The 17,702-nt window shown below is 38.8% G+C and overlaps 2 protein-coding genes across 2 annotated transcripts; both read right to left on the bottom strand.

The window, feature by feature from the left end:
- Nucleotides 1–1,459: 1,459 nt before the first annotated feature.
- On the bottom strand, nt 1,460–2,657 carry LOC110507207 (putative olfactory receptor 10D3). The gene has a single exon (XM_021587098.2). It carries the CDS (start codon nt 2,411–2,413, stop codon nt 1,460–1,462), a length of 954 nt encoding a protein of 317 aa, XP_021442773.2. The 5' UTR covers nt 2,414–2,657.
- A 4,484-nt stretch (nt 2,658–7,141) lies between these two features.
- LOC110507206 (olfactory receptor 51E2-like) lies at nt 7,142–8,247 on the bottom strand. Its single transcript, XM_036965031.1, has 2 exons — nt 7,956–8,247; nt 7,142–7,697 (listed from the first exon to the last, which is right to left on the bottom strand). The coding sequence occupies exons 1-2, from the start codon at nt 8,245–8,247 to the stop codon at nt 7,294–7,296; spliced, it is 696 nt and encodes a 231-aa protein (XP_036820926.1). The 3' UTR covers nt 7,142–7,293.
- Nucleotides 8,248–17,702: the final 9,455 nt, after the last annotated feature.

The raw sequence follows: 17,702 nt of genomic DNA, 5'->3' as shown, positions 1-17,702 counted from the left end.
GTACAACAAAATGTATTGTATGAAACTATTTGTAGTTACATAGCTAAATCATTAAGATACAGCAGAGACTCTCTTTCTGTGGACCAGTTCATCTTTTGAATCTTTTCATCAAGCTCTGTTTCATATCTTTTGTCTTGAAACAGTATATCAGTAGATTGATCATAGGAGGGAGCAGGCTATACAACATGATAATAACAATATGTAAATCAGTGCTGAATCTAATGCCGGTATTACTGGACAGATAAATACAAATTCTAGGTAGAATATAGAGGGCAATGATGATCAGCTGGCCACTGCAGATAGAAAGGGTTTTGAGGCGGCCTTTGGTGCTAGCAATCTTAAGAACTGCAACAATAATGTAGTCAATTGTCAAGATCAGATCACACTTTTAAGATAATACTGCAATAATCTAATTGTGATCCATTACTACATACACTCTACGCTAACACTTGACATTTCAAAAATTGCATTTAATAGTAGATAATATTAAATATGGTTAGAATGGGCTAAAATGTAAAATCAAATTAATTTTGACTGACATTTAATTGAGTTGTCAACAGACATCAAACTAATCTAAATCAGGCGTGTCAAATCATTCCTTGGAGGCCTCAGCGTCAACTGATTTTCATTATTTCCTTACAATTTGTGTGCAATTAAGACCTAGAGTATCAGGTGAGGGGAGTTCCTTACTAACCAGTGACCAATTAAGACCTAGAGTATCAGGTGAGGGGAGTTCCTTACTAACCAGTGACCAATTAAGACCTAGAGTATCAGGTGAGGGGAGTTCCTAACTAATCAGTGACCAATTAAGACCTAGAGTATCAGGTGAGGGGAGTTCCTAACTAACCAGTGACCAATTAAGACCTAGAGTATTAAGTGAGGGGAGTTCCTTACTAACCAGTGACCAATTAAGACCTAGAGTATCAGGTGAGGGTTGTTCCTAACTAATCAGTGACCAATTAAGACCTAGAGTATCAGGTGAGGGGAGTTCCTAACTAACCAGTGACCAATTAACACCTAGAGTATTAAGTGAGGGGAGTTCCTAACTAACCAGTGACCAATTAAGACCTAGAGTATCAGGTGAGGGGAGTTCCTAACTAACCAGTGACCAATTAAGACCTAGAGTATTAAGTGAGGGGAGTTCCTAACTAACCAGTGACCTCCCGTGATCAGTAAAAGACAGAAGTGAAAAGCTGCAGACACATTGCCTTCCATGGAATGAGTTTGACACCTGTGATCTAAATCAAGCAAACCTTGACACTCTTGTTGATTAACAGTTGAAACCTGACTAGTTAAATTGAGATACAAACCACTGATGAGTTTTAACAAATTCAATCAAAACTCAACATTGATTCAACACAATTACATTAATGATGAAATAACATGGGAACAATTTTGACTCAACCACTTTTTATTGGAACAAGCAAGAAACAAGAAATGGCTTTGGTAACCCTAACCATTACATATTTGGACTAATTTCAGATCTCTTGAAAATATATTTCAGGCGCCCTCGAATCTCCTTGGTTTTGAGACAATACACAAGTGGGTTCACAAGAGAGGGGCCCAGAGAAGAGCCAATGACTAGGCCATTTCTGTGAGAGAGCGTGAGAACCAAACCAACCCTGGTGACCAATATTAACAACACCTTGGGGATAAAGAAGCAAGCCACCACTATCATGTGGGAGACACAGGTGTTAAATGTTTTCCTCCTGTCTATGGATGAAGACATTTGTATCACTACATAAACTATCTTCATGTATGAGACGATTATCAAGGCTAAAGTAAGCCATAATATGGCAGTCGCCAAAGCAGAAATTGCATTGAAATAACGTGAAGGATTCACACATGCTGCTCTTACTAATGCTGCATATTCACAAAAGCTGTATGGGAGTTTATTTGAGCCACAGAAGGGCAGATTGTTCACCAAGCCAGTCAACAAACTGGCAAGCATGCAGCCTACTGCCCAATTGGCTAATATAAGTAAACATACATTTGTATTAGTTAAGATAGTCTGATATCGAAGAGGATACGAAATTGCAATAAGGCGATCATAAGCCATCAGAGCAATTGCGAAGGGTTCCATAGAACTTCCAAAATGAAATAAGAAGCACTGTATCATGCAGGGTGCATAGGGGACTCTTCTCTCCTCACCAAGGAGAACGTTAAGCATTGTAACACTAGTGCCGCTGGAGAAAACTATGTCTACCACTGCCAGCGAGCAAATAAAAAAGTACATTGGGGTATGCAGAGGCTTGTTGAATGCTATGACACAAATGTTAGTGATGCTTCCGATCAGAATGAGAAAGAGGACGAACAAAATGGCTAGTCCCACCACCTTTGGGTGTTGTACTTCATCCAATCCTGTGATGAGGAATTCTGTTACTGTATGTGTTGTTCTGTTGGTTGGCTCCATGTTCCTGTAAAATAATTTACCAAATAAGAAGCAAAAGATTGTATATTGATCTACAGTGATTAGCAGAATATCTAATGGAGAGTGTGCCAGACAATTCTTCAATGTCGGCCAACATCACCAACTCCCAGCACTTGCTTGAATATAACAGCCATGTACCACTATCAGTACAGAATAACTCTGTGGTCACTGATATGGTTCAGTTTGTATTTACTGCTACATGATGGAATATCTGTGAAAAGAATTGCATAAAAACAGTCTGCATTATCAAACTGGTGCATTGATTGTAACAGAAAATATATAATGTGAATCATCTAGAAAACATACTGTTGGTTACAAGGTCAAGTTATGTTAATGGATTGTTAAGTTCAATACTTACCAGGCCAGCCTTGTGCGCCAGGTTTCACACACTCTGAACCGACTTGCATTGGATGTCTCTGAATTTATCCTCTTTCTGAACCACCTTCTCTCAGCCACTTGAGGAATCCCACGTCATGATTCTCATTAGACACACACACAAACACACACATACATACCTTTTTTCGCACTATTGGCTAGAGCCTGTAAGTAAGCATTTCACTGTAAGCTCTACGCCTGTTGTATTCGGCGCATGTGACAAATAAACTTTAATTTGATTAAACAGCTACATACCGATTTGTATCCAAAAACAGGTGTAGAATCTGCACACTTGAACATGCGTACAAGCTGATTAGCTCAGAGGTCCATAAGACACATAAAGACGGACATGTTTTGAGTTGTCCTTTAACTGTAATTTGTTGATTTGGGCCCGGAGTCCTTTCATGAGTGAACTGTAATCATAGAGCACCAAATCCCTCATGAGACAACCCAATCTCTCTCATAAATCATGCATTGACAACAATGGTGAATTCCATGCACAGATCTCAAGATAGGACCTTGTCCTGTGAGGACATCCCTCCCCCTGCTCTTTATTCAGTCACAACCCAAATTATTCACACCCTTGATATAGATGAGCAAAAAAGACTATAAAATAAATCATAGAAATACTGAGCTATACTGTATGCACATTTTGTAATTACAATTTTTATACTAAACTATTTTCTTTCAGAAGTAATACAAAAAATCTAAAAGATAGGTGTCAGAATTCTTATTAACATAATCTAACAAACATTTTACAAAAATATGTAACAATTTCATAGTTTTTATTCAGTTGCAGTTCATATAAGGAAATCCGTCAATTGAAATAAATGCATTAGGCCCTAATCTATGGATTTCACATGACTGGGAAGAAAGATATGCCTCTGTCACAGATACCTTGAAGAAAATAGGGTCGTGGATTGGAAAACCAGTCAGTATCTGGTGTGACCACCATTTGCCTAATGCAGCGTGACACATCGCATGGATTGATCAGGCCGTTGATTGAAGCCTGTGGAATATTGTCCTACTCCCCTTCAATGGCTGTGTGAAGTTGCTAGGGACACGCTGTCGTGCATGTTGGTCCAGATCATCCCAAACATGCCCAATGAGTGACAACAGGTGAGTATGGAGGACATGGAGGAACTGGGACATTTTCAGCTTCCAGGAATTGGAAGGAACTGACAGTTTGTGCAGAAATTATTTGATTGTACATACACACAGTTTCTTCAGCTGTCCAGGTGGCTGGTCTGCAGATCCTCGCGACATGGGGCAGTGCATTATCAAACTGAAACATGAAGTGATGGCGGAGGATGAATTGCACAATGTGCCTCAAGATCCCGTCACGGTATCGCTGTGCATTCAAATTGCCATCAATAAAATGCAATTGTGTTTGTGTCTGTAGCTTATGCCTGCCCATACCATAACCCCACCGCCAACGTGGGGCACTCCGTTCACAACGTTGTCATTAGCAAACTGCTCACTCACATGACTCCACACGCGCTGTCTGCCATCTGCCAGTTGTACAGATGAAACTGAGAATCATCCACGAAAAGCACACTTCTGCAGCATGCCGGTGACCATTGAAAGTGAGCATTTGCCCACTGAAGTTGGTTACGATGCCAAACTGCAGTCAGGTCAAGACCCTGGTGAGGACTACGAGCATGCAGATGAGCTTTCCTGAGATGGTTTCTGACAGTTTGTGCAGAAATTCTTCAGCTGTCCAGGAGGCTGGTCTCAGACGATCCTGCAGGTGAAGAAGCTGGATGTGGAGGTCCTGGGCTGGCCAGTTTACCCGTGGTCTGTGGTTGTGAGGCCGGTTGGAGGTACTGACAAATTCTCTAAAACGACAGTGGAAGCAGATTATAATAGAGAAATGTACATTAAATTTCTGGCAACAGCTCTGGTGAACATTCCTGCAGTAATTGCACACTCCCTCAAAACTTTAGACATCTGTGGCATTGAAATGCATGACAAAACTGCACACTTTAGAGGGGACTTTTATCACCCCCAGGACAAGGTGCACCTGTGTAATGATCATGCTGTTTAATCTGCTTCTTGATATGCTACACTTGACAGGTGGATGGATTATCTTGGTAAAAGAGAAATGCTCACTAACAGGGATGTAAACCAATTAGTACACAACATTGGCGAGAAACAAGTGTTTTTTGCGTGTGAAACATTTCTGGGAAGTTTAATTTCAGCTCATTAAATATGGGACCAACATTTTACATGTTGCGTTTATATTTTTGTTCAGTGCAGAAGGTAGAGGAGTGAACAAGCCGTGGCTTGGGTGGCTGGGGTCCTTGATGATCTTCTTGGCCTTCCTGTGAGACTGGGTGCTTTAGGTGTCCAGGAGGGCAGTTAGTGTGCCCCTGATGATGCTTTGGGCTGACCACACCTGCGATTGCGGGTTGTGCAGTTGCAGTACTAGGCCTTGATACAGCCCAACAGAATGCTCTCGATGGTGCATCTATATAAGTTTGTGATGTTCTTAGCGGTCAACCCACATTTCTTCAGCCTCCTGAGGTTGATGAGGCACTATTGTGCATTTTTCTCCATTTTGTCTGTTTGAAGGGACCATTTCTGGTCTTCAGTGGCATGCATGCCAAATAACTTTAAGCTGCGGCACATCAATGTGGATGGGGGCATTCTCTCTCTGCTGTCTCCTGTATTCCACGATCACCTCTTTAGTTTTGTTGACATTGAGCGAGAGGTAATGTTCCTGTCACTATTTCGCCAGGGCCCTCACCTCCTCCCTATAGGGTGTCTCTGCAATGTTGGTATTAGGCCTACCACTGTTGTGTTTTCAGCAAACTTGATGATTGAGTTGGAGACATGCGTGGACAAGCATTCAAGGATGAACAGGGAGTACAGGCGGGGGCTCAACACAAACCCCTGTGGGGCCCCCGTGTTGAGGGTCAGCATGGCGGAGGTGTTGCTGCCTACCTTCACCACCTGGGGCACTATGGTTTTGAAGGCTGAGCTGTAGTCTATGAACAGCATTCTTACATAGGTATTCCTCTTGTCCAGGTGGGATAGGGCAGGGTGCAGTGCAATGGCCATTGCGACGTCTGTGGATCTGTTGGGGCGGTATGCAAATTGTTGTGAGTCTAGGGTGTCGGGGAAGGTTCAGGTGATATGATCCTTAACTAGCCTCTCAAAGCAGAGTCAGAAGTGTGTCAGAAGTGAATTCTACCAGGCGATAGTAGTTTAGATCACTTACCTTCGCTATCTTTGGTACAGGAACAATGGTGGCATCTCTCTTTCTGTGGACCAGTTCATCTTTTGAATCTTTTCATCAAGCTCTGTTTTATATCTTTTGTCTTGAAACAGTATATCAGTAGATTGATCATAGGAGGGAGCAGGCTATACAACATGATAATAACAATATGTAAATCAGTGCTGAATCTAATGCCGGTATTACTGGACAGATAAATACAAATTCTAGGTAGAATATAGAGGGCAATGATGATCAGCTGGCCACTGCAGATAGAAAGGGTTTTGAGGCAGCCTTTGGTGCTGGCAATCTTAAGAACTGCAACAATAATGTAGTCAATTGTCTAGATCAGATCATATTTTTAAGATAATACTGCAATAATCTAATAGTGGTCTATTACTACATATGCTTTACGATAACACTTGACATTTCAATAAAATTGCAATTAACAGTAGATAACATTTAATGGGCTAAAATGTCAAATCAAATCAATTTTGACTGACATTTAATTAAGTTGTCAAAAAACATCAAACTAATCTAAATCAGGCGTGTCAAACTCATTCTTTCGGAGGGCTTAGTGTCTAGTGGATTTTGTTATTTTCTTACAATTTGGGTGCAATTAAGACCTAGAATATCAGGTGATGGGAGTTCCTAACTAACCAGTGACCAATTAATACCTAGAGTATCAGGTGAGGGGAGTTCCTCACTAACCAGTGACCAATTAGACCTATAGTATCAGGTGAGGGGAGTTCCTAACTAACCAGTGACCAATTAAGACCTAGAGTATCAGGTGAGGGGAGTTCCTAACTAACCAGTGACCAATTAAGATCTAGAGTATCAGGTGAGGGGAGTTCCTCACTAACCAGTGACCAATTAGACCTATAGTATGAGGTGAGGGGAGTTCCTAACTAACCAGTGACCAATTAAGACCTATAATATTAAGTGAGGGGAGTTCCTAACTAACCAGTGACCTCCCGTGATCAGTAAAAGACAGGAGTGAAAAGCTGCAGACACATTGCCTTCCATGGAATGAGTTTGACACCTGTGATCTAAATCAACCAAACCTTGACACTCTTGTTGATTCAGAGTTGAAACCTGACTGGTTAATTTGAGATACAAGCTACTGATGAGTTTTCGTAAATGTAATCAAAACTCAACATTGATTCAACATGATTACAATGATGATGAAATAACATGGAAACAATATTGACTAAATCACGTTTTTTTGGAACAAGCAAGAAACAAGAAATGGCTTTGGTAACCCTAACCATTACATATTTGGACTAATTTCAGATCTCTTGAAAATATATTTCAGGCGCCCTCGAATCTCCTTGGTTTTGAGACAATACACAAGTGGGTTCACAAGAGAGGGGCCCAGAGTAGAGCCAATGATTAGGCCATTTCTGTGAGAGAGCGTGAGAACCAAACCAACCCTGGTGACCAACATTAACAACACCTTGGGGATAAAGAAGCAAGCCACCACTATCATGTGGGAGACACAGGTGTTAAATGTTTTCCTCCTGTCTTTGGATGAAGACATTTGTATCACTACATAAACTATCTTCATGTATGAGAAGAATATCAAGGCTAAATTAACCCATAATATAGCAGTCCCCACAGCAGATATTGCGTTGAAATAATATGAAGGATTCACACAAGCTGCTCTTACTAATGCTGCATATTCACAAAAGCTGTATTGGAGTTTATTTGAGCCACAAAAGGGCAAATTGTTCACCAAGCCAGTAAACAAACTGGCAAACATGCAGCCTAGTGCCCAAGTCGCTATTATAAGTAAACATACGTTTTTATTAGTTAAGATAGTCTGATATCGAAGAGGATATGAAATTGCAATAAGGCGATCATAAGCCATCAGAGCAATAGCGAAGGGTTCCATAGTGCTTCCTAAAGTAAATAGGAAGCACTGTATCATGCAGGGTGCATAGGGGACTCTTCTCTCCTCACCAAGGAGAACGTTAAGCATTGTCACACTAATGCCGCTGGTGTAGACTATGTCTACCACTGCCAGCGAGCAAATAAAAAAGTACATGGGGGTATGCAGAGGCTTGTTGAATGCTATGACACAAATGTTAGTGATGCTTCCGATCAGAATGAGAAATAGGACGAACAAAATGGCTAGTCCCACCACCTTTGGGTGTTGTACTTCATCCAATCCTGTGATGAGGAATTCTGTTACTGTATGTGTTGTTCTGTTGTTTGGCTCCATGTTCCTGTAAAATAATTTACAACAAAAAAAGAGGCAGAATATTGTAAATTGATCTACAATGATTTGCAGAATCTCTAATGGAGAGTGTGCCAGACAATTCTTCAATGTCGGCCAACATCACCAACTCCCAGCACTTGCTTGAATATAACAGCCATGTACCACTATCAGTACAGAATAACTCTGTGGTCACTGATACGGTTCAGTTTGTATTTACTGCTACATGATGGAATATCTGTGAAAATAATTGCATAAAAACAGTCTGCATTGTCAAGCTGGTGCATTGATTGTAACAGAAAATATATAATGTGAATCATCTAGAAAACATACTTTTGGTTACAAGGTCCAGTTATGTTAATGTATTGTTAAGTTCAACACTTACCAGGCCAGCCTTGTGCGCCAGGTTTCACACACAGCTGGTAGATGACACTCTGAACCGACTGGCATTGGATGTCTCTGAATTTATCCCCTTTCTGAACCACCTTCTCTCAGCCACTTGAGGAATCCCACGTCATGATTCTCATTAGACAGCTACATACTGATTTGTTTCCAAAAACTGCACACTAGAACATGCATACATGCTGATTGGCTCATTGGTCTATAAGGCACATAAAGACGGACATGTTTTGAGTTTTTATTTATCTGTAATTGGTTGAATTGGGCTCTGCGTCCTTTCATGAGTGAACTGTAATCATAGAGCACCAAATCCCTCATGAGACAACCCAATCTCTCTCATAAAACTTGCATTGATGACAATGGTGAATTCCATGCAGAGATCTCAAGATAGGACCTTGTCCTGTGAGGACATCCTTCCCCCCTGCTCTTTATTCAGTCACAACCAAAATTATCGGCACCCTTGATATAGATGAGCAAAAAAGACTATAAAATAAATCATAGAAATACTGAGCTATACTGTATGCACATTTTGTAAGTGCATTTTTTATACTAATACAATTGCTCAGAGAAATATTTTCTTTCTTAAGTAATACAAAAAAACAAAAAAGATAGATTATATATTTATAAGAATTTATACAACTAACAAAATGTTATCAAAATGTTATTTGCATTAACCTTCTAGTGTCCTACTGTTAATCTCATTTTAAGTAACTGTATTTTGGCCTTTCATAGCTTCCTGTTTCACTGGGGTATAAAAATGAGGTAACACAAATGTAAAATCCATTGTCATCCATCACCATAAAGAAAGGCAATGAACTCACAAATGACAAGAAACAAATCGTTGTTGACTTTCAGAAATCAGTCAATGGGTACAAAAAAACGATTGAAAAACCAATTGTACCACTTGTCACTATTAGGGCAACAATCAAGAAGTGTAAGATTACTGGAACAGTGGTAAACTTGCCTGGAAAATGACAAAGGTGTTTCTTGTGCACACGCACAGTGAGAAAGCTTGTTCGGGAGACTTGCCTTAAAAAAGCCTTTATTTGTAGCAACCAACACATATAAATGCCTGGAGTTACAGCATTGCCACCTGGATTGGAACCGGGTGCTATGGTCAGAGTAGATGAAAATACATCTCTTCAGCCAGGCACACCAGTGGTGGGTTTGGCCTTGAAAGAAACTTGACCGCAAGTGACTCTTCCAGCAAGACAATATCCCCAAGCAGATATAAAAATCCAAAATTAAATGTTTAATTGACCACAAAAATCAACATTTTGCAATATCCATCTGTCTCAGGACTTGAACCCCATTGAAAACCTGTATTTTGAATTGACGAGGGCAGTCCATTAGCGCAGATCGAAGGATATCAAGAATCTGGAAAGATTCTGTTAGGAGGAACGGTCTAAGATCCCTCCAAATGTGTTATTCAATCTAATAAAACATTATAGAAAATGGCAAAGTGCCGTTATCCGCGCATGGGGAAGGTGCACAAAGTATTGAAAACACAGGTGCCAATCATTTTGACACCTATATCTTTTTAGATATTTTTTTACTAACATATTGTTCTCTGAGCAATTGTATTAATATAAAATAAACATAGTTTTTCATTTTTTTTTGTTGCATACAGTGTACAGTAGCTCAGTTTTCTTTGCTCATCTTTATCAAGAGTGACAATCATTTTGGTCGTGACTATGTTTTTTAAATTATGACTTAGGCTGCTACCTTTTTAATATTGAATTCCATTGAGCCCCCCCCCCCCCCCCCCCCCCCCTCTCAACCTTTCAATATCTGTGAGTAGGTTTTGTCATGTGATTCATTAGTGTAGTCACCCTTTCACAGACAGTGCTGTTCCAGGGGATCATTAAGGGTCAACGCAAAAATATATTGTAATCCCAAGGCCCAGCTTGTCTAATGACATTAGTAAAGCATTTATACATTCCCTAGGAACAGAAAGCAGCAGCAGTCTTTTAACCCACCCCAGAGGGTTCCAGCATTAATAATTTATTCAATTAGGTAACAGCCCCATAGACAGTTCTGGGGTGTACTGTTCTGAGGTGTAAACAGACCAAAATAACAAAGTGTGTGTGTAAGCTTTCATGATTAGCTTTCATAGCCCATTCATAACCATAATGGAAGCAACCATAGTTGGCTACTGTAGAAAAAGGCCAACACCATGATTTGGTTACCTTATCTTTCAACATGAAAAGACTTTTAAAAAGAGAATGCAATAAGAGAATGCAATATATTATTTTCACCTCATAGTATACGGTATAATCTTCTGTAATTAGCACAATTCTTTATGACCCAAATTATAAACAATATTATTTGAGAATTCTTGGGCGCGTCAACACTGGTTGAAAGTCTGTGGTGTGATAGCAATGAAGACACACACCATTAGAATAAATACATTTTAGATAAACAAAAATGGGCAACATGTAGTTGTTATCGCATGCATAGTGAAATCATAACAGCAAAACAGAAACACAGACACGCGCGCACACACACACACACACACACACACACACACACACACACACACACACACACACACACGCTCCTCACTAATCACACACAAGGGAACTTAGTGTATGAGAGAGACACTAATTAGACAGTAATCCTTCAAGACTTAATTTGTTGTATGTTGTTGAAAGACGGGTTGCCTCTGAGAATCATGTACACTTCTAACAAACTTGTCTTGCAAGAACATGAAACAACACGTCAATCTACCCTTATACACAGTAGCAATGTAGGTTTTATATACAGTATTTCTTCTAAAAATGTATTTTGTTTGGATAAATCATCAGAGGAAGTTTTAAGGGAACTAGAAAATTAAGTGACTACTTTTCAAGTAGTACTGGAGTTCTATAGGTGCATGACAATCACAAAAGCACTAAACTCTTATGAAAAGTAGAGGCATACTGTACCTCTCAAAGCTGTAGGTTATCCACAATGGGCTCCTTTTGTAGCTCAGTTGGTGCTTGTAACACCAGGGTAGTGGGTTCAATTCCACCCATACATAAAATGTATGCATTCATGACTGTACGTCGCTTTGGATAAAAGTGTCAGGTAAATTACATATATTTCATTTATTTATGTTCACATGATCAACCTAGTGTCCATGCAAAATGTATGAAATGTGACATGAGAGTACGGACTGGATTGACTGCCTGCCCACAGAGTAACTGTATTTGGTCACCCCATTTAGTCAGATGCAGAGCCATGTATTAAGACTTGGGCCAACTTTTCAATGTCACGCCCTAGTTTTGTTCTTCTAGGGGTTTTGTATTTTCTGTTGGCCTGATATGGTTCCCAATCAGAGATAGCTGTGTATCGCTGTCTCTGATTGGGGATCATATTTAGGTAGCCATTTCCCTTTTGTGTTTGTGGGATCTTGACTATGTGTAATTGCCTGTGAGCACTATTTTGTGTAGCTTCACGTTTCGTTTGTTATTTTTGTTGCTTTGTTCGGTGTTCATTCAATAAAAGATAAAGTACGCATTCCACGCTGCGCCTTGGTCCGATCATTACGACGAACGTGACATTCACATTCTGAATATTGTTCTAATTCTAGACAAAGTGGAACTGACAGCATTTTAGCAACATGACATTTCATTAAAATCTGTTCATATATACACCCCCAGGAAGAATATTACTTATTATTTTTTTTTTAAACATTTTCTGACAAGCGAGCATTTAGATATGGTCATTTTGACCTTTTCATAAATTCATAGAATGTTTAAGAATGACGTAAAGTGAGACAATTGTGAAAATTCTATTGCAATATAGAAAAGCAGCCGTGTGTTTGGACAATTAATAGACACTGCAGTAAATAAAACCGAATAAAAACATCTGTTGTCACGTTCTGACCATAGTTCTTTTGTGTTTTCCTTGTTTTAGTGTTGGTCAGGACGTGAGCTGGGTGGGCATTCTATGTTGTGTGTCTAGTTTGTCCGTTTCTATGTATGGCCTGATATGGTTCTCAATCAGAGGCAGGTGTTACTCATTGTCTCTGATTGGGAACCATATTTAGGTAGCTTGTTTTGTGTTGGGGGGTTGTGGGTGATTGTTTCCTGTCTTTGTGTTCTCTGCACCAGATAGGACTGTTTTGTGTTGGGGGGTTGTGGGTGATTGTTTCCTGTCTCTGTGTTCTCTGCACCAGATAGGACTGTTTTGTGTTGGGGTTTGTGGGTGGTTGTTTCCTGTCTTTGTGTTCTCTGCACCAGATAGGACTGTTTTGTGTTGGGGTTTGTGGGTGGTTGTTTCCTGTCTTTGTGTTCTCTGCACCAGATAGGACTGTTTTGTGTTGGGGTTTGTGGGTGGTTGTTTCCTGTCTTTGTGTTCTCTGCACCAGATAGGACTGTTTTGTGTTGGGGTTTGTGGGTGGTTGTTTCCTGTCTTTGTGTTCTCTGCACCAGATAGGACTGTTTTGTGTTGGGGTTTGTGTGTGGTTGTTTCCTGTCTTTGTGTTCTCTGCACCAGATAGGACTGTTTTGGGTTTTGCCACGGTTGTTATTTTGTATTTGTGTAGTGTTCACGTTATCGTCTTTCATTAAACATGTTGAACACAAACGACGCTGCGTATTGGTCCTCCTCTCCTTCGACGGAAGAAAACCGTTACATCTGTCCTTTCCAGGGCCGGAGTGTTTACAGGCAGCTGCAACAGAGTAACTGTTCAAAGGCTAGGTCATTAATAATGGTTGGAATGGAGTCAATGGAATGGTATCAAACACATACAGTGTTTATGGGTTTGATACTATTCCATTGACTCCATTCCAGCCATTATCATGAGCTGTCCTCCCCTCAACAGCCTCCACTGATTTCTGCAAATGTGTAAATACCATAGGAGTCCTCTTACATTTGGAAACTTCATAATTCTACTGATCAAACAACCATGACAAGGTAGGCTCTATCCCCCTCAGTTACCTATGCACATCAACAGCATCAAGATCAACAACTAATGCTAGCCAGAGCAAGATGAGCTAACATCTAACCAGGGAACATTAAATAAACCCTCTCAAACGTTTTTCAGCTCATTGGCCGTCAAAATTGCACTGATGAATGATGGGGAATAGTAGCCTGCTCGTCCTTCTGCAGCTTGCCTGCTTGTCCAACCCACGTTTTGACGACTGAATCGGAACTTGCCTGCCTGCCCACCCATTTTCTCGATGCCAAATACATTTGATTGACAAATAAGAGAGCACGAGCCATATTGAAAAACACAACCAATTGGCTGGCCAGACACAGCATATTTGTTTTTACAAAAAAACACAACTGTGATCCAAACTGGACCTTGTTTAATAAAAAAAATATGGCATTTTATAATGTCCACTTATTATTAGTATATAGCATTTTAACATGCTAAAACAAAATAGATAAATCATTTGTTCAGCCTTTGCTGCTATGCTTGCAGATGTGCGTAATATGCCGTGACCCTAATCAATACATTTTTTTAATAACTCCAAATATCAAAAACGTAGCTATAGGTTGTAACATTTAAACTTAAAACATGTTTTTCATTTAATTAAATAATCCTCCTTTTATGAACACAAAACCAGAAATATACAAACAAGAGTACATAAACCTAACAGACAGTGTTATTACATGTCAAGATATATTTTCATGTGTCAAATAGTTTTATGGTGTGTATTGCTTTTTTGTTTTTACATTTACTCTTAATTTGATAATATTTAAATTATATCTTAAATAATGTGAAGAGGATTTGTTCTCTCTTCACTTCATTATTTGGATAAAGAATCTTCCATGAAAAATAAACCATTTAACAATGAACGATAAATCAGAGTCCATATCATTTAGATCAAAATAAAACATTCTATCAGTGTCTCTCAGATTAACACTAATAGTTGTTTCTTTTAAAATAAAATCTTCTAACTCACTCCAGAATCTTCAGACATCAGAACAGTCCCAATATAAATAGTCAAGAGTTTCTGGGTCACAACCACAAAATACACATTTGTTATCGATATATATTTTAAATCTGTGTATAATAAAGGTCTCTACAGGGTAGATTCTATGAATGACTTTGTAGGATACTTCTTTCACCTTATTAGATACAATATTTGCCAGACAACAACAAGACTTTGTTCCAGTTCACTTGTAATAGCTATTGACTTACCTAGTTAAATAAAGGTTAAACAATTATAGGGCTACATTCCAACATTTTAGCAGAGGGAATAGCAACATCTTGACACAGTTTTCTTATATACATGTTATTACATTCATAGTTGAAAATGTCAATTCCTTCTTGTTGTATTGAGGCTGCAAAATCCTCAACAATTGCAACTGGAATATTGTTATATTTTCCTAAAAGAAGAAAAGCAACATTAGGGACAGCTCTAACAACAATTTGATACTCCTCTGGAGTGAATGTAACATTGTGTGTTCTTATGAGCGTAATAGGGATTTTACCCACATCAAAGTTGCATTTGAGAAAGAATTCTAGACCACAAATCTTTTGGAATATTAAATTAGTGATTATATTCCAAATGCAATCCTTATTTCTTAAATAGTTTTGTATCCATTTAATCATAAATATTACATTAGAGGTTTTAAAATCCAGAGCATCCCTCCCTCACCTTGGGTGCTACATATTGCCGCTTTTCTTAAATAATGAGGTTTATTCCACCATATGAAGTAAAAACATTTAGTATCAACCATTTTAGTTACTGACAGAGGAACATCCAAGGCAAGGGAGGTATAAACTAATCTGGACAGACCTTCAGATTGTGATAAAAGTAAACGTCCAGATAAAGAAAGATATCTTAATAACCAGGAGTTAAATCTCTTTCCAATGTCCTCTAGAATAGGAGATACATTTAAGTTGGCCCTTTCTTTCTGATCTTTGCTGATTTTAATACCAAGATATGTGATCACATCTTTTACAGGGATATTACATACTGAGTTTGTCACAATCTTTTCAACACAAATAATTCACATTTCTAACATTTAATACCCTCAATAGCTTCATGATTTCATTACGATCTTTCAAAAAAAATGGTGGTGGCGTCAGACAATTGTGAACATTTTATCTCTTTATCTTGTATCTGAATACCCCTAAAGCTATCCTTATTGATATGAAGTGCCATAACGTGTGTGACCAATAACAAAGGAGAAATTAGGAATCCTTGTTCAATTTCACATCTAATGTCGAATCTCTGTGAAGTTCCATGGGATAATTTAACAGAGTTGTTACTATTATTGTAAAGTGTCTTAATTACACTTTGAAAAACCAAAATAAATATGAGTCTCAAAAGAAAATAATGTTCAACTGTATCAAAAGTCTTAAAGTCTACCAATAAAAGCCATCTTCCATAATTTTATCATTGTAGTCTATCAAGTCCAATACTAGTCGAATATGATTGCATATAATGTATGTCTGCCCTTCATAAAACCAGACTGGGTATCAATGATTTTGTCAAAACCTTTTTTCAGTCTTTCTGAAAAGATGGATGCAAGTATCTTTACATCGTTGTTCATTAATGTGATTGGTCTCCAATTTTCTAACATGATGGGATCTTTGACTGGTTTTGGGATTACAGAAAGGAGGCCTTGTGACATAGAAACAGGCAGGAACCTTAAATCAATTGCCTCCTTAAAAACATTGAGTATAAATTCAACAATATCCTCCTGAAAAGAATGATAGAATTCACGAATAAGGCCATCATTGCATGGAGATTTGTTCTCGTTTAACTTGCTGATATTTTTTTTTTTCATTAATAGAAAGAAATTCATCACATGACTTTTGGAAGTCTTCATCTATGAATTTTGCATAGTCTTTTACAGAGTCTAGAATGGCAGATATGTCTCAAGCATAGGCAGGCATTACTGGTATTAAGGTTACCATAGAATTCTGAAACATATTTTGAAATATCTTTGGGGTTCTCATTTTATTTGCCATCTATATTAAGCTTATGAATAGATGTAAATTCAGAATTTCTCCCTAGATTGTTAAATTATTTTGTCTTTTTTCACCTTCCTCCAACCATATCCTTCTTGATCTTACAAATGCCCCTTTTGCTCTCTCTTCATACATTCGGTACATTTCTAGTTATAAAGAAGATAACTGACCCTTTGTTTCTTCATCAAGAAATAAAGTATTTCCTTAACAAGTTCATCTTCCCTCAATCTTTTAAGTTCAGCAATTTATTTACCTTTCAACATGGCTGTTTGTCTTATGTTATACATTGCCAATATTTCCCAAAATACTTTATAAGGACCGACGCTGGAGATGAGAAGGAGGTACGGGGTGTTGAACATTTAATGAGGAACAGACAGGTAACAAGACAGGGCAGAAATCTCAGAGACCAATTGGTAAACTCTGATTTACCACCCCAAGATATTCCTGAACAACGTTTATTTGCGCCCCTACTGGATGGAAATTACAAATGTAATGGCTGTGCTCAATGCAATGGCACTTATAAATGTAGATCCTTCAAACACCCACAAACAGGGAAATCGATCCCAATAAAAGGTGTCATTACGTGCTCGACTAAGGCAGTTATTTATCTTATAACTTGTCCTTGTGGTAAAAATGATGTAGGTAAAACAAAGCGCAAATTAAAATACGTATCTCAGAGCATCGTAGCACCATTAGGTGCAAAAACTTTACTTATCCAGTTGCGGCCCACTTCTTGGAGGCAGGCCACTCGATTTCGTCTCTGCGTTATATTGGCATCGAACATGTCACCCTCCCTAGGAGAGGGGGTGACCTTGATCATTTATTGTTAAAACGAGAGGCTGCCTTGATCTTTAATTTAAAGACCCTTGCTCCCTTCGGTCTCAATGTAGACTTTGATCTGAAGCCATTCTTGTGATTATTGTGACTTTGCCATTGTAATTGTTTGTAAACTTGTGTAGTCAAATTAATCTATGATCGTATGCGATCCATTTGTTTGTATGCTGTTCTTTGTATGACATTTTAATATTTGATGATTAACCAATGATATTAGGCCTCTCCTGGCCATGATTACAGACACCTGTGTCTTTTGACACTATATAAACGAGTCATCCCGCAGTGTTTGTGATTATACCCTGATGAAGAC

The sequence above is a fragment of the Oncorhynchus mykiss genome, chromosome 27 (assembly GCF_013265735.2).
Source record: "Oncorhynchus mykiss isolate Arlee chromosome 27, USDA_OmykA_1.1, whole genome shotgun sequence".
Lineage (NCBI taxonomy): Eukaryota > Metazoa > Chordata > Actinopteri > Salmoniformes > Salmonidae > Oncorhynchus > Oncorhynchus mykiss.
Note: the sequence above shows the minus strand (reverse complement) of the source record. Positions and strands in the feature narration are given on the sequence as shown.